The 25632-nt window shown below is 61.4% G+C and overlaps 2 protein-coding genes across 3 annotated transcripts; one reads left to right on the top strand and one right to left on the bottom strand.

Annotated features, from left to right (window-relative positions):
- Window positions 1-4656: 4656 nt before the first annotated feature.
- Window positions 4657-10194, top strand: SCNN1D (sodium channel epithelial 1 subunit delta). The gene is given in 14 exon segments (XM_055305443.1): window positions 4657-4731; window positions 6037-6407; window positions 6945-7152; window positions 7236-7426; window positions 7606-7694; window positions 7768-7931; window positions 8041-8139; window positions 8394-8511; window positions 8622-8700; window positions 8786-8843; window positions 9006-9070; window positions 9195-9270; window positions 9369-9640; window positions 9642-10194. Coding segments are annotated over 13 exon segments (2007 nt in total). The 5' UTR covers window positions 4657-4731; window positions 6037-6045; the 3' UTR covers window positions 9868-10194.
- A 705-nt stretch (window positions 10195-10899) lies between these two features.
- ACAP3 (ArfGAP with coiled-coil, ankyrin repeat and PH domains 3) lies at window positions 10900-25569 on the bottom strand. 2 transcript variants are annotated; one of them, XM_055305448.1, is made up of 24 exons: window positions 25401-25569; window positions 21793-21850; window positions 20912-21031; window positions 20677-20730; window positions 19537-19595; window positions 18482-18665; window positions 18009-18053; window positions 17759-17854; window positions 17601-17675; window positions 17182-17193; window positions 16456-16568; window positions 16317-16368; window positions 15998-16098; window positions 15811-15922; window positions 15298-15506; window positions 15149-15218; window positions 14939-15033; window positions 14655-14857; window positions 14388-14495; window positions 13263-13361; window positions 12943-13163; window positions 12692-12801; window positions 12490-12600; window positions 10900-12378 (listed from the first exon to the last, which is right to left on the bottom strand). In XM_055305448.1, the coding sequence occupies exons 1-24, from the start codon at window positions 25445-25447 to the stop codon at window positions 12231-12233; spliced, it is 2502 nt and encodes an 833-aa protein (XP_055161423.1). In that variant the 5' UTR covers window positions 25448-25569; the 3' UTR covers window positions 10900-12230. The 2 variants fall into 2 exon arrangements, with proteins under 2 accessions (XP_055161423.1, XP_055161424.1); XM_055305449.1 differs by having other exon boundaries at window positions 14388-14492.
- Between the last annotated feature and the right edge of the window lie 63 nt (window positions 25570-25632).

Raw genomic sequence — 25632 nt, 5'->3', positions numbered from 1 at the left:
CCGGGTGAGCCGCCTGAGTTCACGGGTACCCCGACTCTCGCACCGGCCACCTTCCAAAGAATGGGGCCAGTCTGGCCAGGGGGACCCAGTCCTGTGCCCCCTTAACAGAAGAGCGCCCCAGGAACTAGCGTCCCCTGGGCCCCTAAGGGTCATGTCTGGCCACCAGGGAGGCGTGAGGTTGGGGAGCCCGGCCAGCACCTGTACCAGGTGGGGTCTGCCGGGCAAGCCTGTCCAGCCCCTGCCCGTGGGGAGAGCCAGCCTCATAAAGATAGTTCCAGGTTCCCCAGCTGAATTTTCCACCCAGCCCATGAATAGGATCATTATGCAACAGTGGACACTGCACTGAGGCTTGCTTTCTGCTCCCACGGTCCCCTCCCTGGCCTGGGGGAGGGGGAGGCAGAACTGGCCACTGGGCCATGGAGCATGCCTGAAGTGGGCAGGTGGGGATGCCGCTCCAAGGGCCAGCCACAAAAGGACCCTGATTGCAGAGGCCTGGAGCTGGTCCTCTCCACCTCCTCAAGTCGGCCATGGGGAAAGGTTTGGAGGGACATGAGGATGGCACACAGGAGGTAGGAAAGTTGGTGTCTGAATGCAGGGTGGGGTGGGTGGCTGAGCAGGCCAGCATACTTACTGCCTACTGCCCTCCCTGGAGAGAAGATCCAAGACAGGGCCGAGTGGAGGCTGGGATGTCTCTCTTAGGTGGTGTCAGGGGAAATGCTGTGTATCAACTAGGAGGCGGGTGGTGGTCATCAGCCTGGACGTATCTGGAGAGGCCATTGCTATGCTGTACTACATGGCATATCCATGGGATAGAGCTGGGGTTCCAAACCCTTCACCATGCCTATCTGCCTCTGGGCATGGGCCACGAGCCAACCAGGTGACGCATCACACTACAGTTGACAGTGGACACCAAGCACCGGCAGGTCCAGCCATGGCCGCTGGGAGAGGGCAAGCACCATGCTTACCCTTGAGTCTGGCCCACCCAGGGAATCTCAGGCAGGATCTAAGCAGCTGCAGACCTGACCCCAGGCCCTGGGCAGAACCTGGAAGGCATGCCCGTCATCCATTAGTCTGCAACCAGGCAAGTCAGCCCATGGCAATCCGGCCTGCTTCCGCCTTCTACCCCATCACCCAGCCCCGGCCTTCCTTCCTCCTGGGGAGCCTGGCGGTTTCCAGAGCTCAGCCTCGCGCTGCCACATTCAGCATAGCTTTCACCCCTCCACCTCCTCCGGGGGTTCTCCCAGCCCCACGCGGGGCAGACCCAGCTGTTTTTAGCACACAGAAAGTTACATAAGGGAGGCCACAGCAGGGCACCTGGGGTTCAAGCACAGGTGTGTCTGGCACACGCCCACACACACCTGCAGAGTACAGGCAGTGACAGTGCGGGGCTGGGGCCTCAGGCAGGTAGAGGCCCTCTCCTGCCTCAGTTTGTCCCAGTGTAAAATGGGGGTGCCAACTTAATGTGGGAGCATCTTGATGGGAAGGCTCAGCTCAGAACTCCTCGGCATAAGCCCCCAACCTCCTGATCACCAAGCACCCCCGAGTCACACCTAAGGGCGAAGGTGCCCGAGACAGATGTGGCCTGCAGGTCCTGTGAAGACCCTCACCCTACAGCTCTACATATGCTGCCTTCCGGGCCAGCCCTCCGACCATAGAGCTGATGGTCTCAGCAGTTGAGACAGGGGTAGGCAACTAGGCTGGTGGCAAATGACAACGAGACCTTCTTAAACCCCAAAGCCATCCTTTTGGAGCAAAAGCTGGAGCCAGCCCTTCCTACCAGACTTCCAACCCCTGCTGCTTCTGCCAATGGCCAAACTGCAGGAAGAGGAAGGCTGTATTCACTCCTGAGCATCTTGAGTGAGAGCCTATGGCTCTGTGTCAGAAGAACTGCCAGGAAACCAAGAGGGTTAGAATCAAGAAAACATCCTCTACCAGTTGCTGTTACCCGCCCCCTCCCTGAGCACAACTTGAAGGCCTCGGTCACATCTGACCAGTAGAGCCGCTTGGCTGGGGCTCAAGAGAGGGTACCAGAGAGCCAGCCTAGAGGTGACCAGACAAGAAGTGTGCACACACCCCAGCCCTTCAAGTGGGAGACAGCTGGCTAGACCCTGAGCCCCACCCACCCCCAGCTGGCAGGAGGCATCTCAGGGAGGTCTCCTCTGTGCTGCTGAAGCCCCTGCTTAACCCTGTGGTCAGTGTTTGGGGGAGTGGGGAGGCTCTACGTTTCTCCTGGAAGCAGATAGGCCAACCCCCAGGCCCAGGGAGGGTGACCCCCACCTGCCCGTGCCTACCAGGAATCCAGCACATGTGCACAGCCTGTGGGCTGTCACACCACAATCCCCTAGGACGAACTCTAAGCTGCCCCTGAGGGTAGGGCCACCCACAGGTAGACAGGCTGTGCTTGGGGTCCCCATGAAGCCCCAGAACCAACAGTCCCAGGTCAGCCCCAGCCTGGAAGGGGATGCCTCGACACCCTAGGCCCAGCCGCAGGGAAGTCCCAACTGGGGTTGTACTCAGGAGGTGGGGGCTAGACATCCTACTGTCCTTCTGGAGAGAGGGTGGATGACATGGGACCACCCACCTGTCCCTTCCCTGAGGCATCCTCACACTCCTTCAGTACAGCTACTGAGGTGTGACCACATGGGCCTGTCCTGTGCCAGGAGCTGGAGTCACCCTGTCCTGCTCCAGCCTGCATTCCTGCTCCTCCCCGGGCCAGTGAGGCCTGGAGAGGCAGGAGAAGGGATGTCCCAGGAAGGGAGGAGGGGGCTGCCAGCCTCACTGCCCCTGGATGCAGTCACTGTATCCTGGTGAGGCAGCCAGAGATCTCTCTGCCCTCCCTGAGGTGGACTCTGGGGTGACCTCCTCCCTTCCACTGGCTGCTGGCCCTTTGGCAGTCCTCCAGCTGTCTCCCCAGGAGGAGGGAGGGAAGGTTTGTGCCTGCTGCCTGGATGAGCTCTGACATGAGTCCCTCAGGCACAGGTCATCATCACAGGGGAGCCTCTGCCCCTGCCCTTCTGCCCGCAGGGCTCCCTCCCCCACAGGAAAGTGGGGTCTCCTGTTCCCTACAAGCAGCCCTGGGCTGGCAGGAACTCTTGCCAGACTTGAGCTCCCCAAGGCAGGAGTCCCTGGGACCCTCCTTCCTGGCTGCTCACTTCTTCAGCCTCCTGAGCTGGGAGCCACAGGTCCTTCCTGTTCTAATGCCCCAGAGCACTCGGGCCCCTCTGCTGCTAAGAGGCCTCCCCTAGGCGAGTGTGCCCCCACTCCCTCGATAATGTAGCCTATCCCACAAAGGAAAGTTGTTCCATGGCAGAGGGCCTGAGACACCGCCAGGCCTGTGCTGAGTCTGGAGGCTCTGAGGGGGGACTTGGGGAGGGGGTATCTGTCATGCTGATCCCAGCTGGTCCCACTTCTGAGCCTTGAGCAGGAAGAGGAAACTGAGGCCCATTTTGCACTTGAGGAAATGGGCTCTGAGAGGTGGATTGATTTGGGCAAGATCACAGAGTCAGTGACAAAGCTGTGATTCGCATCCACACCCTGGTGAGTCTAGGGCCTGCTCTTCCCCAAGGATGACTTCCTTCTCCCAGACATCACCAGTGGCCATCTGCCTCCTTCCAAAGCCCCAAGGCTGATGACCTCACCCCCTCCCCGCCCAGAGCCAAAGTCCTACCAGCAGGGCCTATTGGGAGTGAGGCTCCCTCCATCATCCCAGTCCAGGCCCTTAGCACTGATTTGGGGTGGGGTGTCAGAACCTAGAGCCTGCCCTGTGGGTGCAGGGGGGCCTGAGCCACACCCCAGACCTGGGACCAGGCTGGTCATTTGGGATGGGGAGTCCTCTGAGTCATGCTGAGTCTGGGGTGTACAGGTTGTCCTGCCTTCAGCACACCCTCCAGCCTCACACAACCACACTGAGGTCAAAGATTTCAACCCCTGGACAGGGTGATCTGGACCTTGAGTGTGTATGTGGCCAAGACACATGGTATGTCTTCTTCGTAGATGCCGTGTCGTCTTATTCTGCAGTGTTATCAGTGGGAACAGTGAGCTGTGTGCCACAGGGCACCAGGTGCCGTCTCCACACCCAGGCCCTGGGTTGTTCCCACAATTAGAGCCGGTCCCAGGGGCTGGGTGGCTGGCCCTAGACACCTGGGTTCCAGGAGTGGCGCCCCTGCCCACCATCCCTTGGTCACAGACACCTGTGGTCAGTGCTGGCAGCGCCCCCCAGAAAGGGATGTCTCACTCCCTGGCCTATCAGGAGTAGAGCAGGCAGAAAGATGAGGGTCCAGGGCCAGGCCAGGTCTGCTGGGAGCTGGAAGACCAGGTGTCTGACCCTAGGGAGATCCAAGCTTCAGGAGTTGGGGGGGGGATGGGAGGGTCTGCTCAGAGAGAGTCACGTGAGTCAGGCAATGGGTCTCAGCCAGTAAAAGCCTCTCCTGTCCCTCTAGAAACCAAGAACCCCTCATGCCCAGGTCTTGCTTCTGGGGCTCTGGGCAAGAAAGGCTCACCCAGGGGAAGGACCCCCAGCCCTGCCCCTGTGGCTTCCCCTTCCGGGTCCGGAGAGGGTGTGTCTACCCCTGTGGCCTGGCCCCTCCCGCCTCCCCCACACCCCAGCCAGCCTGGTACAAATAGGAGGCAGCCTGGCCAGTGTTGGGCCACATCCCACTTTGTCTTGTCACCCACTAGAGCTGTCGTCACGGAGGCCAGCCACCGTGGGACAATGAAGGCTGCAGCTTCAAGGTATCCGAGGGCACCTGTCATGGGCTCCCCTTCCCATGCTGGGGGGCAGGGAGGGGCATCCTCGGGGTCTCTTGGTCACACAGGCCTGCTGACTGAGGGTTTGGTGTATGTGATGGGCATGTGTGTGTGCGTGTGTGCACGTGCACGAAGGGGTCACGTGGCCCTGCCGTGGCTGTGTCTGACTCCAGATGTCTCAGGCCCCTGAGTGCATCTGGGCCTCCATACCAAGTGCCCTGACCCTGCCCCTATCTCAGGAGACGCCACAGGCTCTTTGGGTCTTCAGGATCCCCATCTTACTGTCATGGTAGCCCCAGCGGGTGCAGGAGGAGGCTGGCTGGGGCCACATGTCTAGAAGAGGGCATACATGGTTACTGGACTCAGAAAGAACCTTCTGGAGCCTTTGTGCCTAATCTATAACATACGACTTAGGGTCCTTCTCATTCTTGGAGGCCCAGTGTGATCATGGGGGAGTATATGCAGAGACAGAGCTCTGTGTGATGTGAGACCCAATATCAGTCCCCGGCACTGGCAGGCTAGCAGGCCTGGCCTTGTCAGGGTCCCATGTCCCTGGGGGAGCCCTGGGTCTGTGCCTCTGTTTCTCCAGGGCCCTCAGGTCTCCACCATTGGACAGCCCACTGGCTTTCACTGAAGCCCCAGGTCCACAAGCAGGGCTTCCCTGGGGACACAGCTCAGTCAGCGAAGCCTCGTCTAGGAGCCCATACCACTTGAACAATACCCAGGCCTGACCCTTCGCGCAGCCGTGGCTGGAGCAGTCTGGTTCCGTCAGCCCCAATCAAATGTGGCCATGCTGGCCACTAAGGGTTGGTAGAGGCCATTGAGGCCCAGAGTCTAGTCTTTCTGGAGCCCCCAGACCTCCAACGTTGACTCTAGGCCCAAGGACACCCCAAGCAGGTCACCTGGCCTGCCCCTACCTAGAGGCCCCTGCCCTACTGGTGTGGACAGGAACCTGGACCTACCCAGCCTCAAGCCTGCCTGTAAACAGTAGAAAAGCTGCCCCTCTGCTGTCCCTGTCCCCACCAGGCAGACCCAGCTCTGGCTGCAATGAGACCTGCCTACAGAGGCTGGCGGGTGCCCTGGCAGGTGGCTGGGGAATCGCTGTGGGGCTGGACCCAGGCCTCTGATAGGGCCTCAACAGGCTGGGCGATGCCCCCAGCAGCCAAGCGACATGACTGAAGTTCCTGGGGGCAGAGAATGGAAGTCCTGGTGGCGTGGGGTGAGGAGGCCCACATGGAGTCAGGTTGGGGCACAGGCTGGGGCCACACTAAGCTTGCTTTTTGGATGCAGGTAAGAGCCATGGCCCTCACTCCTGGTGGTTCCCCGAAGTCGCAGGAGGAGCAGCCGCCACTGCCACCACTGCCCGAGGACAGGCGGCAGGAGAGGCTAGTGGAGCTCCACACCTCCTTCAGGGAGCTCTTCACCTTCTTCTGCACCAATGCCACCATCCATGGCACCATCCGCCTCGTCTGCTCCAGCCACAACCGCCTCAAGACGGCATCCTGGGGGCTGCTGTTTGTGGGTGCCCTGGCTGCACTCTATTGGCAGTTTGGGCTCCTCTTTGAGCAGTACTGGCGCTACCCAGTCATCATGACGGTGTCCGTGCACTCGGAGCGAAAGCTCTTCCCGTCCGTCACTCTGTGCGACATGAACCCCCACAGGTGGGGGCGGGGGGCTGGCCAGTGGGTTTCTGACCCCCCGGCAGCCTGTGGGCATCTCCCCAGGTGTGGTCACAGTGGAAGCCCCAGTGGCTCACAACGCCCAGGTCATGGGTGACTCCACCTCTCACTACACCCCTGTGCCCAGCCAGGAACTCTGAGCCCTCCGCCCTGGGCAGCGGTGGTGGGGAGTGGGGGCGGGGCACGTTCAGGGCCAGAGAGGAGCCATTTGGAGCCTGTTGTGATCTATGCCACCCAGACACCCAGGTGCTGGGCAGCTGGGAAGGGTGAGGGGAGGTGGGAGGGAGCTTCCCAGAAGCATAGCCTGGAGCTAGGCTTCGGGTAGAAGGAGGCTGCAGGAGCAAAGATAGTGGAGGGGAGTCCATACGGGGCCCCTCTAGATTCCCCCAAACTGATCTTTGGGATCAGTCCCACGGAGGCCGGCACACTCTCCCCTGGCAGTACCTTGTGGCTGATGTGGGGGACTTCCGGGGTGGCTCTGACTCAACCTGCCCCCATCCCTTGCCCATCACCCCCTAGGCCGAGGTCAGCCTGCCACCATCTGCAGGTACTAGATGAGTTTGCCCGGGAGAATATCCACTCTCTCTACAAATTTAACTTCAGCGAGGACAGGGATGTCCTCTGTGCTGGTGACCAGGTCCCACTGCCGGCCTTCTACTTGGACCGCACGATCCGCCTGCAAAGGCTGAGCCAACCAGGTGATCAGAACAAAGTGGGTTTCAGACTGGTGAGTGTCCCTGGCCCTGAAAGGTCCTGGCATGGGTGTGGGCAGGAGAGGAGACCATGCTGAAGGGACCCCACACCCCCCAGTGTAACAGCACAGGTGGAGACTGCTTCTACCGGGCTCACTCATCAGGTGTGACAGCCGCCAGAGAATGGTACCACTTCCACTATGTGAACATCTTGGCCCTGCTGCCCACTGCCCGTGAGGACAGCCACCGAAGCCACAGAGGCCACTTTATCTTCTCCTGCCAATTTGATGGCCAGGACTGCCAGGCCCGGTGAGTGGGAGTGGGCAGGTGGCTGCTCCCCTCACCCCCCTGTGGCATGGGTGCCAGCCCTGAGGTCTGGCTGGCAGCAAACAGCTTCCTCCAGAGATAAGGCCACAGTCCCCCAGGCCATGTGCAATGGATCATGGCCCAAAGATGTGTGCTGGTCTGAGTGTGGCTCCTGGCTCCAGGCACTTCCAGACCATCCACCACCCCACCTACGGCAGCTGTTACACCTTCAATGGCATCTCGGCCACGCAGCACCCGGGCATCACCCATGGTGAGTGCCATCCCCAGGCTGAATGGGACAGGGGGCCTCTGGGCCAGCCTGGCATTACCCCCTCCTTTCTCAGGGATCAGCCTGGTCCTAAGAGCTGAGCAGCAGGACCAGGTCCCTCTGCTGTCCACGGAGGCCAGCATCAAGGTCATGATTCACGGGCGTGACCACACGCCCTTCCTGGAGCACCAGGGCTTCAGCGTCCGGCCAGGGACCGAGACCACCATTGGCATCCGAGAGGTGGGTGGGCTCCTGGGAGCAGGGGCAGAAGAGGGTCTCCACTTCTCTACCCAACCCTAGGGCATCAAGGGGGGGGACAGTGGAACTGAAGAGTGTCCCCTCCCATCAGGATGAGGTGCACCGGTTGGGGAGCCCCTACAGCCACTGCACCAGGGATGCTGAGGGCGTGGATGTGCAACTACTCTACAATGCCTCATATACCCTGCAAGTGAGTCTGGGGCCACAGGATGGGGGGAGCGTTCAGGAGGGACCCGGGAGGCCAGGAGAGAGGGTGGTCAGGGCAAAGCCAGGTAGGAGGGTCCAGGGGGAGGGGTGACCACGGAGGAGGGCACAAGGAGGGCAGGTGCTCCGCTGAAAAGGAGATGAACCGGGTCCTCTTACAGCCCCAGGAGAGGGCTGGTTCCCCCCAGGACCTTCAGCTCATGTCTCTGGCTGTTCCTCCCCACACACCTGTCCCCCCAGACCTGCCTGGTGTCCTGCTTCCAGCAGCTGATGGTGGAGACCTGCTCCTGCGGCTACTATTTCTACCCCCTGCCGTCAGGGGCCGAGTACTGCAGTTACACCAGGCACCCCGGCTGGGGTGAGACCCAACCCCCCACCCCAGCCTGGCACCCATGAGGGGGTGGAGCACTGTCAGGCCCTGCCCGGGGTTGGATCTTCCTGGGTTCATTGGTGACCCCTCCTCCACAGGTCACTGCTTCTACCGCCTCTACGGGGACCTGGGGACCCACCGGCTGGCCTGTGCCTCACGCTGCCCCAGGCCCTGCAGGTGAGCGCAGTGTGGGAGTCCAGGGCTGGGGATTGCTGCTGTAGCAGCAGCACCGTGGGAGTGTGATGGGGCCTGTCTCTCCCAGGGAGTCTTCCTACAAGCTCTCCGCTGGGACCTCCAGGTGGCCTTCCTCAAAGTCAGCTGTGAGTCCCCTCAGGAGTGGAGTGGGGGGTGGGCATGCAGGTGGGTCTCACAGGTCCCAGGGAGCCCACCCTAGGGCAACCTGCAGTCCCCATGCCCTGCCTGCCGCCCAGCACCCTGAGGGCTGGCAGAAGCAGTGGTCACAGCGAGCCCTCTGTGTACAGGACTGGATCCTGTCCGCACTAGGCAAGCGGGACCCCAGGAGCCTGAGCCAGAACCCAGGCCTCAGGTGGGTGCATGCACCTTCAGGGGTCCTGGCCCTGCTGTCTTCCAGCCTGTCCTTCACTGCCCTGAGGAGGGGCCCTGCCAGGCTGGCCCAGGACCCAGCCCCTCACCCCTCTGCCTTGCCCTAGGAGCCATGTGGCCAAGGTGAACATCTTCTACCAGGAGCTCAACTACCGGACAGTGGATGAGACACCCATTTACTCGGTGAGCCCACCAGGAACCAGAGCAGGGCCGGGAGCAGGACCCAGAACCTCCCGGGGCCCAGCCCTGTGCACCGGCTCACTACCCACTGACGCTTGCAGGTGCCTCAGCTGCTTTCAGCCATGGGCAGCCTCTGGAGCCTGTGGTTTGGTTCATCTGTTCTCTCTGTCCTGGAGCTGCTGGAGCTGCTGCTTGATGCCATAGCCCTCGCGCTGCTACTAGGCTGTCGCTGGCTCCGCAGAGTGCGGGCGCCTTCACCAGGAGCAGCCACAGGAGCATCCCGGGGTACACCAGAAGCCAACAAGTTGCCCACGGATTGCAGGAATGACATTAATCCTCGGGGGGGGGGGGAGCCTGCCAGCCTCATGCCCCACAACGCTCCCGGGAGTCCTGGCAGGAGTCCTTGCTGAAGAGTTAGGCCAAGTGAGAGCCCCAGCCTCCCCACACCTGAACCTGCTGGAACTTGTCCTGATCCTGAAGGCTCTCCTGGCTGCCCAGGGTGAACCAGACCAGCCCCACAGAGCTGCCCCCAGCCAGCTAAGCCAAACCCAGGGCCCAGGAAGCAGCACCGGGATCTGCAGGCAGGCAGCAGGCGGGTAAGCACTCTCATCAGCCCAGCCACCCTGCCCAGTGGTGGTGGCCTCACTCAGGGATGCCCAGAGCAGTGTCTCTGCTGCTCTGGATTCCCGTGTCTAGTCTGTGCATTGCTGTGAGTGTGTGCATTGTAAGAGGGAGGGGGCTGGGCAGCCCAGGTGGCTCAGCGGTTTAGCGCCAACTTCAGCCCAGGGTGTGATCCTGGAGGCCCTGGATCGAGTCCCACGCCGGGCTCCCTGCGTGGAGCCTGCTTCTCCCTCTGCCTGTGTCTCTGCCTCTCTCTCTGTGTCTCTCATGAATAAATAAATAAATAAATAAATAAATAAATAAATAAATAAATAAATAAATAAATAAATCTTTAAAAAAAAGAGGGAGGGGGCCCCCCATATGGGTGTGTGCCTGTATGGTCAGCGTCATATAAATGAATGTGTGTCTCTAAATCACCTGTGTGCAGGTGCGTGCAGGCATCAGCCAGAGCCTCCCTCAGCTCAGGGCAGGTGGGAGGGAAGGTAGAGCCAGGCCTGTACTTGGTAGCCTTGGGCTGCTTTGTAATAAAATCAGTGATTCCACCTGGTGGCTACAGTGTGTGCGCTTCTCAGTTACCCCTCCTGCGTAAGCTGAAAACCCCTGGCTATAAATCCACACTCCTTGGAGCCGCAGACACACTGTGGGGGCTGGGGGACAGGAGGACACTGTGCCCATGGCCAGCTTGCAGGGCCAGGGCTTGCCCAGGAGACAGGACAAGCCCCAGACCACTCTCACAACTAAGCATCCACTCCCTACTGTGCCCTCCAGGGGACAAAGTCCAGGCCAGAGAAAGGCAGAGGGGCAGGGGCTGGGGGAAGTCCCAAGGCCCCCAGCAGGACCCCAGCAGGACCCCAGCAGGCCGTGGCTGCGTTCTGGTTTACTGCATCCTTTCAGGGTATGGATGCTCTCCCACTCAGGGCCACCCCTCAGGGAAGCCAGGTGACCCAGAGACACCTCCTCCCCAGATGAGACAGAGTGGAGTAAGGCGGGTGAGCCAATGACAGGCAGGGATGCAAGCAGCAGTTTATTAACTGTGATCTGGAGCGGGGGCAGGTCCTGCCAGCCCGAGGCCCTGATGCAGGTAGTGGGGTGGGAGGTGGGGGCAGAGCTCAAGCAGGGAGAAAGGAGGGAGTTAATTCTGCTCTTTTGGGGTCACAGCCAACAGGCGAGGGAGTTGGGGGACTCAGCACCCACCTTGCCGCCCATGGAGCCTCCCTGGACAGCTTTTGCATAGTGGCCTTGGCCAGACCAAGGATGTAAGTTGGGGTGAGGCCCAGCCACTGCCCCAGGGCTCCCAGAAGGGGGAATGCAGGATGAATGCCTTGGTGGGCCCTGGGGGGTGATTTGAGGGGCCCCTGGACCCATCCACAGGCCCGGCTAGAGGGGTGAGGCCGGTGAGGGGCAGGGTAGAGTTGCAGGAGCCTCCCCCCAGCAGCAGGCAGAGCCAGGTGTGTCAAGGTGGTCCTCAAGAATCCACAGAGAAAAGACGCAAGACAAAGTGAGAAAGAGGTCGTTGTAGAAAATCTGCTCAGTCTGTGACAAAGAATGTCAGATGCAGGGGTGGAAAGTGCCAAAGTCCTTTATGCACCGGCTCTGGGCCAGAGCCTCTGGAGGAGGCAGGGACAGGTCTCCGGCCACACAGGACTGGGGCCTGTGTGGCCAGCCACATGGCCTTGGGACGCCTGCGTCCAGCCAGGGCTGAGGCCCCAGGCCACAGCCCACCCCCCCAGCACCCGAGAAGCCCAGCCTGGATGCTGGTAACTAAGTGAGGTACACGGGTTGATTCCCTGGATGGGCTGCCCCTTCTGCCCTCAAAGGGCACTGGTGGCCAGCCACCAGCCCCAGGGCCTAGCAGAGGGGCTCTGGGGGTGTGTAGGTGGGACCCAACTAGCAGGTCAGTGTTCTACGGCAGTAAAGGTGGGGGCACGAGGTGACACAGGCCCTGAAGGCAGAGAGGACCTAGGATGGATGCAGGGGCATAAGGTGACACAGGCCCCAGAGGGAGGGGGCGTCTGAGGGGCACAAGGTGACATGGGGCCTTCAGAGTGGTTTGTGACGTGAGCAACCCAGCTCCCCAGGAAAGGGGTCACCTGAAGACACGGGGTCCCCAGGTTTGATGAGGGGTACCAGGCAATGCAGCACCTCCCAGGGGGAAAGTGGGGCTTCTTAAGACTCAGTGCTGGGGTCCCTCACAAGCCCTGGGGCTGGGGCGGCTCTAAGGAGAGCTGGCCAGGCCCTGGGGCTCTCAGGAATTGGGCCCAGGGCCACCAGAGGCAGGGCAGGCAGGGTGGGGGGACAGGGAGGCTCCCGCTGCAGCCTCTGGCCAGACCCGGCCGCCCACCCTAGCTCTCCTCCAGGTGGAGGCTGATGAACTCCTGGATGCACCTGCGGTACTGGAGCTCCGTGGGGCTGGTCCCCAGCAGGGCGCCCGGCTGGCCAGGGGGCGCCTCGGCCTCTCGCATCTCCTCAGCCATGCGTGCCAGACGCAGCCTGTGGGAGATGCAAGATGAGGCACGCCCCTTCCCCCACCTTGGTGGCCCCCCTACCCCTCACTGTGGACCCCAGGCTCTCTCCCCACCCCGCGGCCCCGCCCACGCTCACAAAGTGACGATGTCTGCGTTTGCCTCCTGGACCGCGATGCTCAGCGGGTCCTGCTGCTCATGGTCCAAGGCATGCTGGTCAGCCCCTCGCTTCAAGAACAGGCACACCTGACTGCAGTATGGAGAGGACGAGTCACAGACAGCCCGGGGTGGGCTAAGGCAACCTTGGGCCCCCGCAGGTGGGAGGTGTGCCAGAGACTCACCCTGTGCGTCCCAGGAGCGTGGCGTGGTGCAGGGGCGCCCGGCCCCGGCTGTCTTTTTGGTTCACATCTGCTCCATTTTGCAGAAGGAATTCACAGACAATCAGGGAGCCCTGGGGAGCCGAGGACAGTTCAGGCTCAGTTGAGGAAACGGACCTTGGCTGGTCTCCAGGAGGGTACAGGGTATCCTGGTGTTGGCGCCATAAGGAAGCCAGTGCCAAAGACGCACCTGTGCCCTCCCCGCATCTGCTCACCCCTAGCACAGCCTGCACCAACGGCGTCTTGCCCTCGTCCTCTGTGTCAGCCCAGTTGACCTCCGCCCCGTGAGCCAGCGCGGCGGCCAGCGCAGGGAGGTCTCGGGTGCGCGCCGCTCGGTGTGCCAGGAGCCCAGGGTGTAGCTCACGCACGTCTGCCAGGCCCCAGGCCTCAGCCTCTCCGTCTGCCTCACCACTGGACTCCTCAGACTCTGCACCCTCTAAAGGGAGGAGTAAAGTCAGGGGCTGTGACATGGCCTGAAGGAGGGCCAGGGGAGGGCGCAGGCTGGGCTGCAGTGAGGCAGGTAGGGTGCACCCACCCTCCTCTGTGACACTGTCCACCACGGAGCCTGTGCTGAAGGCCAGAACGTCCGAGCTGCCATCAGAGCTGCCCCCTAAGCCACTGTCGCTGCTCAGACCTGTGGGGTCCAGGGACAGATGGAGGTCCTTAGAGTACCTGACTCCTCCCAGAGCCCTGCAGGAAGGCTAGAACGCCCATCCATCCCTGGGGAATGCCCTAGAGGAGGGGAGCTCTGCCTAGGATGGCGGGAAGGGGAGAAAACCAAGTGACAGCTCAAAGGAGCCCAAGTAGCGCACCCAAGAGCACAGCTCCAGAGGAAGCCTACCCTCAGGCAGGTCAGCCCTAGCAGGATAGAGGGACTGAAGCATAACTGTGCAGTCAGGCGTTCAGGCCTGTTCGTGGCGAGTGCATGCTGGGAGATCACCGTGCAGCGTGAGGTCTTCACCAAGTGCAGGGCACACCCCCATCCCTCCCCAATACTGAGCGAAATCCCAGATGGCTTACCCAAGGGCAGCCCCAGACTTAGGAATGATGGTGAGGCAGCGCCCTCTGCTGCCAGAGGACACCCCCTCATCACCCCACCCCCGCCCTCTGAGTTCCTGGTCTGGTCCATGCCTTCTGCCTACATTACCCAAAAAGCTCTACATGGGCAATGGGTAACCACTGGGTGCCAAGAAATCATTAACAGGAAGCCCTGCTTGTAGCATTGGGCCCCCAACTCCAAGGATTGTCTCTCAGGCTGGCTCCAGCACACAGCTGCCCAGGCCACAAGTGTGCATGCACACAAGTATGCACAAGCCGTGTACACCCAGGCACATCACATACACATACTGCAGTGTGCATACCACACACGCAATTCACATACATCACTCTTGAGGATCATGGCCTTAGCCTCTGATCCAATGGCCAAGTAAGCCCAGACCCTTGAGAGGCTATCTCAGCCTTAGCTCTCCTTGGCCCCCAGATTCTCCCCAGCCCTGTCCTCCCTGCAAGGAACACCAGTCCCTCCAGTCTCCAAGCAAGGGGCTTTGGCTGGCCACACTCAGCCACCTTACAGGTGAGCCATGCCTGGCCCCTGCACTGTTGCCCTGACTGGGGCCAAAGGCAGTGGGCAGCAGGGTACTAGAGTCCTCACAGCACTTACTACGTGGACCAGCTGCAGCAGCTCCTGCGTCAAAGTAGGAGAAGAGGGAGTCCAGCTCATCTGGGCAGAAGAGAGAGTCCCTCCGGAACTTGCGTTCCCCAGCACCTGCTGCAGGGAGGTGGGGAAATTGAGGCCTAATCATGCTGGGAGTCTCTGTGTCCCTCCTCCTGCCCTACCCTGATCTTTCTAGGGCCTGAGGCTTGGCAGTTGCAGCCCACCTCCCACCCTTGCACAGGTATGTGAGCTGAGGGCACAGCCCCCTGGCACCTGAAGACAGAGCAGCCACGGAGGGCAGGACAGGCTCCAGTCGGACCTTGCGGCGGGCAGCGGGGGCTCGGGGGGAGCTGTGGTGGCGCTGGCACTTCTGCACCTGCCAGTGCCGAGAGGCCTCACGGGCTGGTGCTGAGGGCGGCTTCCGCAGGAACTTCTTTTCCACATACTTGTCCTTGATCCAGGCCTCTTTGTCTTGCCTGGACCAGGAGTGGACATGAGGTGGCACTCACGGGCGGGGGCTCCCCTGGCCTGGTCTAGGCTACCACTCCCCACCTCACCTGGGACTGCTGGCTGTAGGCTTCCTGCTACCTGGTCCCTCACACTGAGCCTCGTAGATCTGGTTCATGGTGCTGTTTCCAAGCTCACACATCAGCTAGCAGGACACAGAGTGTGCCAACATCAGCTCCAGCTCCGGGGCGCCCCACATCCCCCAAGCTGGCAGACCTGGCTCCTGCTAGTGTGGCAGCTTGTGATGGCCTCATACATACCTTCAGCAGCTCCGGCTCCCATGAGTCCAGAGTCAGGGACCGCACTTTAGAGCAGTGGACACCCAGGCTCCTGGACAGTGAGGAGGTAGGGGTGAGTCAGGGAGCAGCTCGACCCCAGCACCCCTGCCCAGCCCACCCAGTGGGCCTACCTGTGAATGCCTGAGCACTCAATGCAGAGCAGCACACCCAGGTTGATGCTGGCCCAGCGGGGATCCAGCTGGCCACAGTCCCCACACTGGCTGTTGCCAGCCACATTCTGCACACGCTGCAGCACACTCTCGCCCTTGACACTGCGCTCCCGAGAGTCTGTAGCAGAGTCGATGCTACTCGTGGATGGAGATGCTGTGCGGTCCAGCCTCTGTGGATGGTGTAAGGGGCCACTCAGCCCTCAGGAGCTCCAGCCTCCATCACCCCAGGGGGCCCCCCTCTCCCTCCCTAGCTGGAGGTGCCAGCACAGGCTAGGACAGCTAAAACATAAGCTGTGTGCTCACGTGTGCATGCATACTCACACGTACACAATATGCACACTGGCCTATACAGACATATGCTGACATCGTACACATCTGCTTGCATGCAGCCTACAGGGGCCACCCCCCTGCAGCACACAGGCATCTCGCACACACATGCTCACACACACACAGAGGGTACTAAGAGGGCCACACCTCACTGTAGCAGCTGTCTGGGCTCTCCCGGTAGGCGGAGGCAATGCTGGCTTGCACAGCTTGAACCCAGGCCTGCCGCAGCTTCTCTGAGTCGGCCTGTAGCATGCAGCTCCTGGAGGAAGGGGTCCATCAGGCCAGGCAGGCAGGGGCTCCCTCCCCACCCCTGCCCTGGGTTGGGCCTCCTCACTTGGTGGGTGACACGACCTCAAAGCAGAACCTCCGCTCAATGTCCTCACATGGCTTCACAGAGCACAGACGGAGGTCATCCACCACCACAGTCAGCACGTCCTGCAGGCAGTAGCACCATGGGCCTTGTGCTCAGCACCCAGCCCTGGTCCTGCACTGGCCACCTGTTTATCACTCTACTTCAAAGACACAGACTGTCTGACACCCAAGGGGTGTCCTCACCCCTGAACAACCTCCCCCCACAGACCAGCCCACCCCAGGGTCCAGGAGGGGAGGGGCCCAGGAGTCACAGACCCAGCCCCAGCAGCCCTGAGGCGCACCTTGAGCTTCTTCTGGTAGACCAACTGGCTGTTCTGGATGGAGAACCAGCGCCTGGGCAGGTGGATGGGCCAGGAGGGGGTCAGGCAGCGCCAACCCAATGTCTGCCCCACAGACCCCCTGGAAAGACCCCTCCCTCACCGGTTCCATGTCTTGAAGGCATTACTGGCCCTCTTGAAGAGATAGCCCTCCATCACCACACCGCTGGGTGCATCCACATCAAACTCCACTTTGGGCTCATCATAGGAGAAGTCCTGGGGGTGGTAGGAGCCCATCCCCTAGTGAGTGTCCACCCCTGGCTGTGAGGACACTGCCGCCCTGCCAGGCTTCCCCCAGAGCCAATGCCTAGGTGAGGCACTGCCCTCCACAGCCTCTTCCTGACCCCAGCACAGAACATGGCCCTGAACTCCGCGGGGGCAGATGCCTCCCATTACAGCTGAGGGCCCCCAGAGCTCTAGCCCTCACCCCACACCCACCCTTGTAGGGACAGTGGGCTCCAGGACCAGGAAGGAAGCTGCCCCCCCCCATCCGCAGTCTCCCATTCACACTGCCAGCTGGGACGGCTCCAGCCAGCCTGACAGAGCTCCATTCACAGGGACTGAGGAGACACTGAGTGTTGTCCTGTGTGTCCGCGGTAGGAGAGGAGGCCCAGCCACCTGCTTCCCTGGCTGAGCGGAGGCAGAGAGGGACAGCTGCGCCCTTCCCGCAGGGGACGCGGTCCAGCTCAGCCCAAGTCCCGCTGGTGCCAGCCTCGGCTTCCAGCAAGTGCTCTCGCAGGTGCTCGGCGCGGAGGCCAGGAGTTGTCCGTGGTGCTGAAGCTCTTGGGCGGGCAGAGGCCCCGCCCTCCCCGGGGACACGCCCACTCACCTGCAGCAAAGTCTGGTGGGGGGGCCGGGAGCAGCAGCGTGTGAGGAGGGGGAGAGAGAGCCAGTGAGTGCCAGCGGCTCCCAGCATCTGGAAATAGTCCCTCCTCCCTGCAGCCCACCTCAGGCCCACCTCCAGCCTGGGGCTGTCTAGACCAGGGCCAGCAACGGAGGCCTCCGAGACCACCACTAGCCTCAGGGAAGGAAAGCCCGAATCCCAGCCCCAGCCCCAGCATCTGTGAGCTCAGGAGGCTGGCCCCGCCGCCACCCACCCTACTGCTCCACTCCTCCAGGTTGAGGGCGCATTTCAAAGAGGAACAGCATCAGCCCCTGCAGAGGCGGCAGGCCTACACAGGGAATAGGAGGTACTGGTTTCTTGGGGTCCCCATCCATGCAGGGAGGTCAGGGGCTGCAGGGCCTCACCCGCTGCTGGATGGCAGCGTGCTTTCGCTCCATGTCCCGCTTTTCCACTGCAGAGTCGATCACCAGCTGGTCAAGCTGTGGGGGAGGGGCATGGGTGAGGAAGTGAATGAGCCTCCACTGAGACCTTGGTCTTGGGTCCACCTCACCCTAGGGCTCACCTCGGCTGCCAACTTCTTCATGTAGGGGTCCAGCTGGTGCAGCAGGCTGTAGCCTTGCTGAAAGAAACTGTACTGGGCATGCATGAAGGACAGCATCTGTAAAAGAGGGGTACAGGTGGGGGGTCCTCAGCAGCAGTGACCAGAGGACCCAATAGGTATCCTCACACCTAGCACAGCTCACAAGGCTGCACTGGAGGCCAATGCAGTCCCCCCCCCCCACCCAATCCCCACCCCTTCACCAATCACTCACAGAATCCAAGATTTCAAACTTCTTCTTGGCCTGGAGGACATTGATCTGCCAGGGGAGAGGTGAACAGGTGAAGGGTGCTGGGGCTGAGGTAGCCCATGGCCTGTCCCCCAGGCTGCTTGTGGTCCCCTGAGACCCCCAGCTCATCTTCAGCTCTCTGCACTTTTGCCACCCTCCCTCTCCCATGGTCATGGAGTCCTTCCCCAAATCAAGACTTTGGGCTCTTCCCATGAACAAAGCCAGAAATTCTCACACCTGATCTGAGGCCCTCCAAGCCCCCCTCACTCTTCAAAGCCTCAGTCCACCCCCTGCACCCTGCAGTCTTGCAGCCTCACATTCATCTCCAGCCCACTCCCACTGCTGAGCCTTTGCCTAGGCACCACCCCCCACCATGTTCCTTCCCAAGATCTGGCATCCAAGGTTTCCTAGAGCCAGAGGGGACTCTCTGAACACCAGCCCCCTGCCCAGCGGCTGACCTGGAGTACATAGTCTAGTGCCAGGTGACGGAAGCACTTCCGGGTGAGGGTCAAGGCACCTGTGGCCTCCTCCACCTCATGAGGACGGTGCCGTGGAGCCTGGGCATTCCTCACGAGGGACAGCTCCATGTCCTCTCGAACTTTGTCAAACTGCTTCTTGGTCTCCTTGAACTTCCGTACATCCCTGGGGGCAGAGAGTGTCAGGTCGGGGCCTTGGGAGGGGTGCATGTAGGTCTCCCACCTTCATGAATTGCCCTCCCTCCACTAGCACCCACTCTGTGCTCTGGGGCAGAGCCTCCCCTCCCTACTTCCCTGCCCCCGCACCTCCACCCCCACCCCCATGCCAGGGCTCTCCTCCTTCTCCTCTCCCTCCTCTTCATCTTCCCTCTTCCCCTCCGTCCTCCCCCTCCCTCTTTCCCCATCCTTCCTCCTCTCCCTCCTCCTCTCTCCCTCCTTCCCCCCTCCCTCCTTCCCAATCCTTCCCCTCCCCATCCTCCCCCTCTCCACTTTTCCCCCCTCCCCTCCTTCCTCCTCATCCTTCCTCCATCTCCCTCCCCCTCTCCCTCCTCCCCCATCCTCCTCTCCCACCAGTCCCCCTCTCGTGATCCAGGCCTCCTCCTGCCCTTCACCACTTCACTCCCAGGATCACTCCAGCCTAGAGACCCCCTGCCTCACCCTAGACCCCAGACTCATACTCAGATCCAACTTGACATCACTCAGGAGTGCCATAAACACTCCACCTGTACACGAAGGCACAGAGCTCAGACCTCCACCCAGCCCCTGCCCCTCCCACCACCACCCTAACCCTCACCCCTTGCCTGGGGCCTGCCTGGCTACCCTGTGTCCTCTCTGACCCCTCGCCCTGCCTTCCAGGCACTGCTTCCTCAACCCCAGCCTCACCCACCCCCAAGCCCTGGTTCCTGCTAAATCTCCACTCAGTCTTGAGGCCCCAGGCCTCCCAAATTAAGCATAGCTCTGGTCTGCTCCCCACTCCACCAACCCCTCCCAGGGCCAGTAGAGGCCAGGCCTCCCTCAGGGGTCTGAGGGCCACTCACTCTTTGACAAAGTTGTGGAGCTGCTGCCTCACAGACCTCTGGGCCTGGTCAAACAGGATCTGGGGGCCGAGGGAGGGAAGTGGTGTTGGGGTCTACTTCTACACAACTCCATGGGCTGAGCCCCTGTGCCTCCAAGGGAGGACCAGGGAAACCCGGCCCAGCCCTGCCTGGGCCCCAGCAGGTTATTCACACAGAGCCAGCCTCATGGGGTCCAGGAGAGTGGGTTTGGCCCCAGGTCTGGGTCACTGCCCAAAGGCCACAGCTGTGACCACCTGCCCATCTCCCCTACCTGGCTCTTAGCCAAACGAGAGACCAAAGCTATCTCAGGTACGGTACCACCTCATGCCAACTCAGAGCAGGCACACACAGGCCACTGAGTATACTCACTGCCTCCCAGGAGGCCACTTAAGCACAGCCAGGCCTACAGCAGAAAGGAAGGGGTCAGAGCCCAGAGCTTGTGAGGGCTTGGCCTGGGGAACAGGAGACGGTGGAAGAGCCTCCCGACAACATGGATTGGGCCCAGAATCAGACCCTCCCATCATGGGAGGAGGGCTAGGCCCTAACTAGGGACAGAGAGACAGACAGACAACTAGGGCAGAATGCACTGTTCTGAGCTGGTTTATCTCTATACTTCCCCTGCTGGAGTGGGGCTCCTCGATCACTCTGAGATCCTGGTTCCCAAGCCAGGGTCTGACCACCCACAGGTGCTCGAGATCCTGAGAGACTCAAGGTCACCCAGACCCTGCCTGGGTAGCAGTGAGGTCAGCAGTCATCCCTGGGCCATGGGGTCAGCTGGGCCAAGTGGGGGACCCTAAAGGAGCCTCTGAGGTAGCCCCCACCCTGAGACCCCACTGTCCTCAGACCTGGGTTGATATTGTTCCCTCTGCCCCCCCCACTGTCTGGCCCCCATCTGGGACACAGTAGAGCACCTCAGTGGTATCCCCCCACCCTGGCAGGCTGAGGAGTAGGAATGTGGCTTCCTAATAGTGGCCAACTCAGCTCTCTCTGAGCCAGCTGAGGGCAGTTCCAGGCTGGGCGGGGCCTGAGGGAAGCCAGTGGCGGGGCTGTTGGGATGAGTAGCCAGAGGGATGTGCTTTTGGCCAGGCCACCACACATCAACCCCCCGGGGCCAGGGCTTACCATGTGGTAGTTGACCATCTCCTGCAGGCTGTCTCCAAACCTCTGCAGACATTCCTAGGGGGAGACAGGGTAGGGAAGATGACACGGCTGTATTCCCAGGATTGTTGGCATCTCCTTGCCCACAGGTCTCAGAGCCACCCAGCCCTGCAGCCCAGCACAAATGCCCACCGGCGCCGACAGCCTAGGCACCATCACAGGGCTGCCTGCCGGTACCCACCCTCAGCTACCCCCTCACCGAAATGACGGAGTCACCCTGGCACTGCTGGGACAGATCTCGAACACCACTCACGAACAGTCTGTTGGTTGTAACATAGGCTTTGCCAGCCTCTATCATGCTGCTGCACAGCTTGACCAGCTATGGATGATAGAAGGAGGACCATTCACTGTGCCTGCAAGTGGCAGCCCTCCCCTCCTCCCAGAGACCAGGCCCCAGGGCTGGGGACCACCCAGGGGCAGCCAGAGTTCAGCTCAGTGCCCAGGACACAGCTGTCCCCGCAGAGCCAGCCCTCTCTCTCACCCACCAGGAGCTATATGGACAGCCAGGGGCCGTGAGGGTCTTGGCTCCAGAGCAGAAGCCCAGAGCAGGGGAACATAGGGAGGAAGTGGGCATGTGGTCTTGGCCAGGGGCTGGCAGGACCAGCCAGTGAAGGCCTCAGGGATGCCACCCCTCCCTCTCCCTCTCCTCCTACCCCACTCCTTCCCCTGGGCCCCTACCCCAGTCACCCAAAAGCACCCTTTGCACCCTCCTTGCCCTACAGAGGGTGGGAGGGGACTCACAAAGGCCTACCCCCACTTCATGGGAGACACACATGTGCAAGCAGCATGTGCACCCTGGGACAGTTACGATAGGCTACAGCCAGGGAGAAGGGGGGACTGACCCAGACCCTGTACACCACACACGGGGGGGTGGGGGGGGTGGAGGAGGCATGCCCTGCACGCACACTCACACGTACACACATGCTTACACACTCGCACACACATATTCACTCGCACACACATGCTCGCACACAAGCATGCCGGCCCGTGAGCCAGTCGGGGCCAGGCCTTGGGACAGAGCAGCAGCATTGGACCCCATGCACCCCACCCCACCCTGCCACACCCCAGACCCCCCTTCACCTTGTCTAGTTTTGCCTCAATCTCCACCACGTCGGTTTCCACCTCATCAATAGTAGCCCTGCAACAAGAGCGAAGGTGTTTGCAGACCAACTCACAGCAAGCTGCTGAGCCCTGCAGGGCCAGGGGTCAGGCTGGGGTTTCCTTGTCCTCCATGCCTCCCCATGAGGATGTGCAGTGGGAAAGGATCACAGAGCTTATGGCCACCTGCTCCTGTCACCCCTCCTGCTGTCCAGGGTGCCTCAGATATGCAGGAAATGGAGGCTGGCAAAGGCAGATGCCCCCCTGGGCAGAGGGTGACGGACTGGGACCCAGGTCCACCTGACTCCAGAGCCACCCAGCCTCCACCCCACCACCCCTGTCAGCCATGATGGCCCTACCTGGGGTCTGGCTGCTCTGGCCCCAGAGAAAGAAGGTCAGACGAGCCCCTGAGGACAGAGGGAGAGGCTGCAGCCATTCTCCTGGCCCACCCACTGCACTTCTTGGGGCTCAGTTGACCCCAGACCCCACCTTGGGCCTGGGGACCCGGGAGCAGACCAGTCTCAGGACCCAAAACCATAGGCCAGCTGCTTCCTCTGGTTCTGGCAGCATCACGAGAGCCCAGACTAACTGTGGAGGGGGGGCCCTGAGTCCTCCAACCTCACCATGACAAACAGCACAGTTTGCTCAAAGGGAGCAGTGGGGCAAGCCTCAGAGGAGCCCACTCCCACCGGAACAGCCTGACAATGGTGCGGCCTCAGGGAGGCAAGAGTTAAGGAATGACATCACCAGAGAAACCACACACACACACACACACACACACACACACACACACACACACACACACACGGAGAATCCCCGGAAGGCGAGAGGCAGATGGATCAGGCACGTGACCCCCCTCCGGGGTTCTGGGAACAGGAAACAGGGAAAGAGGGCCAGGATCCCAGCGCCACCCCCCCAACCCGTTCAGCTGGTGAACTGGACCCATCTGCCTCCTGGGGGTGGATGACAGCAGGGAATGAGGGCCAGGGGTGACAGCGGGGATCTGAGGGACTGGCAAGGCTCCAGGGACAGGTCTTAGGTGGAGGTCGGACAGAGGGAAGGCCATCCATGCCCAGTGGACCCTTGCTGCCCCCATGGCTGGTGGGGGTTGGGGGAAGTGGGGACTGTGTTCCAGGGTTTCCCAGGCCTTGGCTCAGGGACCTAGTCTTTCATATGGGGTGTAGTTCTGTGTGCCCCCAATCTAGATCTGTCAGGAGGGCACCAGGATGCCCCAGCCAGGGACGTTGAAGTTCCCACCCCCCTCCCTGACTGGTCCTGGGCTCCTCTCTTGACCATGGGGATCTCTGAGTTCCAGAGAAGGGACTGACCACCCACCCAGGGGTAGATGCTGCTCCTGGGCAAGGAGGGGCCCCTCACCCTGCCCCGCAAGGGTGGGGCCAACTAGATGCTGATGAATGTGCTCATTGGGGCAAGGTAGGTGCTCTGCAGAGAGCAGAGAACCAGCACCCTGCCCTGGGGGCTCTGTGCCCATCTCCCAGCCCCTGCCCTCAAGGACCTAAGGCCTCCTCTCCTGTCCTCCCTCCAGGATTTCTTCAGTAGCTTGGATGACAAGGAGGAGGGTGAGGCAGGCTTCCCCACCAAAGCCATGACTCAGCGCCTGAAGCCCCACCCAGGGGAGGGGGCAGCACCTCCAGGCCTGTCTGGAAGAGTCTGGACTCTCCCACATGCATCCCAAGGTTGTGGGGCTCTCCCCAGGCCAAGAGCATGGGGGCATGGTCCCTATTTCCAGGGCTGGGGCCACCTGGCCTCTTGTCACTGACTACAGCCTCCCACCCAGCCTTACTGTGGCTGACCCCAGGCCTGCCACCAGGAAGTCCCAGGTTACATTTCAGTGCCACCTGAGGGTGCAGAAATAGTGGGAACCCAGGAGAACCTCAAACCCCTGTTAAATCTCAGTCCAACCCTGAAATCCACAATGTGGCTTCTGTGGCCCAAGGTTCAGATGAATTTCCTCAGTCTTCATCCCAGGCCTAGCTGGGCACCTTCCTGGGGCAGCCTCTCCCAGCCAGAGGAAGCACAGCAAAACCCAGGCAACCACTGTACCCACTGTGGGCTATGGACAGACCAGCCTAGTATGGGAGGGAAGGCCTGGAGGTGAATGAGGTGTCAATGACCCCAATTTGCCCAGGCAAAATGGGTCTGCACCTCTCCACTCAGGGGAAGAAGGACCATAAGGCTCTGAGCAAGGGGCTAGGGTGAGGTGTGGGGGCTTCAATCAGGACTGAGGCCCCAGCTGAGGCCCCAGCTATATCCTCCCCCGTAGCCTGGGTTCTAAAGGACAGTGGGCGGTGGTAGGGAAGTAGGATTGTGGGTGCCAGAATTGCTCATGCCCCCTCCCTCAATCAATCATCAACAGAAAATGGGAGAATGCAGAGGATCACCCCCAGACCTTCTGCCCCGGGGCCCTTCCTGGGCCAACCCCCCACCCCTCATCCCTAGCCTCCCCAAGCCTTTGCTGCTGGCTCCCCTGCGTGATGATTGTGCAAGGGGCCCGAGAGTAAGAGTAGCAATCCGAAGGTTCACCAGCACATCCACACACAGGTCCTCTTGCTGGCACACCCAGAATTCAGCAGGCACACACACACATGACCAAGCACACGTGTGCACAGAAGCATGGTAGAAATGCTCATGTGCAAGCAAATGTACACACACACTGTGACACAGTGTACACATAGACACGTGTGCTCATGGATGTGACATACACAGGAGTACAGATATGTATGCCTGATGCCAGAACACACATGAACAAATTAGTATGTGTATCTTGTGCCAAAGCTCATGTGTGCATGATAAACATTCAGTACAAGTATGCATCCACGAGAAGCATTACAGAGTGACACACACACAGGTACATGCACACATCAGCATGCCGCCCAAGGGTGCAGCCCACCCACCCACGCTCATGTCCAGGGTCAGGAGCCTCTGGGGAGAGTCCAGGGGAGCAGAGCTCACCCATATGTCCGCGACATAAGCATCTACACCTGATGCACAGAGGGTGCCCCGAGGTGCGAGCAGATGAGCCTGTCTTCCAGGAAGGACTAAAAAGACAAGCATGTGCAGAACCCCCAGCCGGAACTCCCACCCAGCCTACCCAGCCTAGCCCCTGCCCCTCCAAGCTGCGAGGTCACCCCTGAGCGCGTGGCTCCCTGCTGCCTGACCGGCAGGCACCCCCTCCACACAGACAGCCCTGGCCAGAGTTGGACGGCAGGGCCGGGAGGGTCTCAGTCCCGTTCAGGCACCCAGCACGGAGGTGCAGGCACAAAGCGGGGGTGGACACTCCCACGGAAAGGTGGCTCTCCTGACAGCCTCCCCACCCCCCACCCCACCCCCGCAAACCCCTGCGCGAGGTGACCAGCACAAGGGGCATCTTTTGTTCCAGGCCTTCGGGCCCGGGCTGCGGGCTTTGTGCGAGGCAGGGTCCTCCAGCTCCCGCCAGCGGCCCCCCCGGCCCCGCAAAAAGTCAGCAACGACACCCCCCAACTGGCGCCCACCCACGGCGGCCCGGGGTGCCCCGAGGGGGCGGCGACCCCCGCCGACCACAAAGGGCCGCGCCGCCTCCGGGGGCGCACCTGAAGCGCGGCGAGTCCTTGATGCACTCTTCGAACTCCACCGTCATGGCTGCGGCGGCGGCGGCGCTCACTGGCACGAGGACCGCGGCGCTCCGAGCGGCATCCCCGGCCGCCCCGCTCGTCCGTCCGCCGGCCCGCCTGCGCCGCGCTCGGCGCCCGCCCGCCCTGGATTGAGGCCGCCGCGCCGCCGCCCCGCCCCGCCTGTCACAGCCGGGGAATGTCGCCAAAGTCT

This window comes from Nyctereutes procyonoides, unplaced genomic scaffold, assembly GCF_905146905.1.
Source record: "Nyctereutes procyonoides isolate TBG_1078 unplaced genomic scaffold, NYPRO_anot_genome, whole genome shotgun sequence".
Lineage (NCBI taxonomy): Eukaryota > Metazoa > Chordata > Mammalia > Carnivora > Canidae > Nyctereutes > Nyctereutes procyonoides.
This window is presented reverse-complemented; position numbering and strand designations above follow the sequence as displayed.

What these genes read in the sequence shown, in the direction of transcription:
- ACAP3 (XM_055305448.1), bottom strand. Translation starts at nt 25,447, where the DNA reads ATGACGGTGGAGTTCGAAGAGTGCATCAAGGACTCGCCGCGCTTCAG. An exon ending in AGGGTGACTCCGTCATTTCG is followed by an intron (nt 20,731 to 20,911) that starts GTGAGGGGGTAG and finishes GTCTCCCCCTAG; the next exon opens with GAATGTCTGCAGAGGTTTGG. An exon ending in CGTGGCTGCTCTGTCTTCAG is followed by an intron (nt 14,496 to 14,654) that starts GTGCCAGGGGGC and finishes ACCTCCCTGCAG; the next exon opens with CAGGTGCTGGGGAACGCAAG.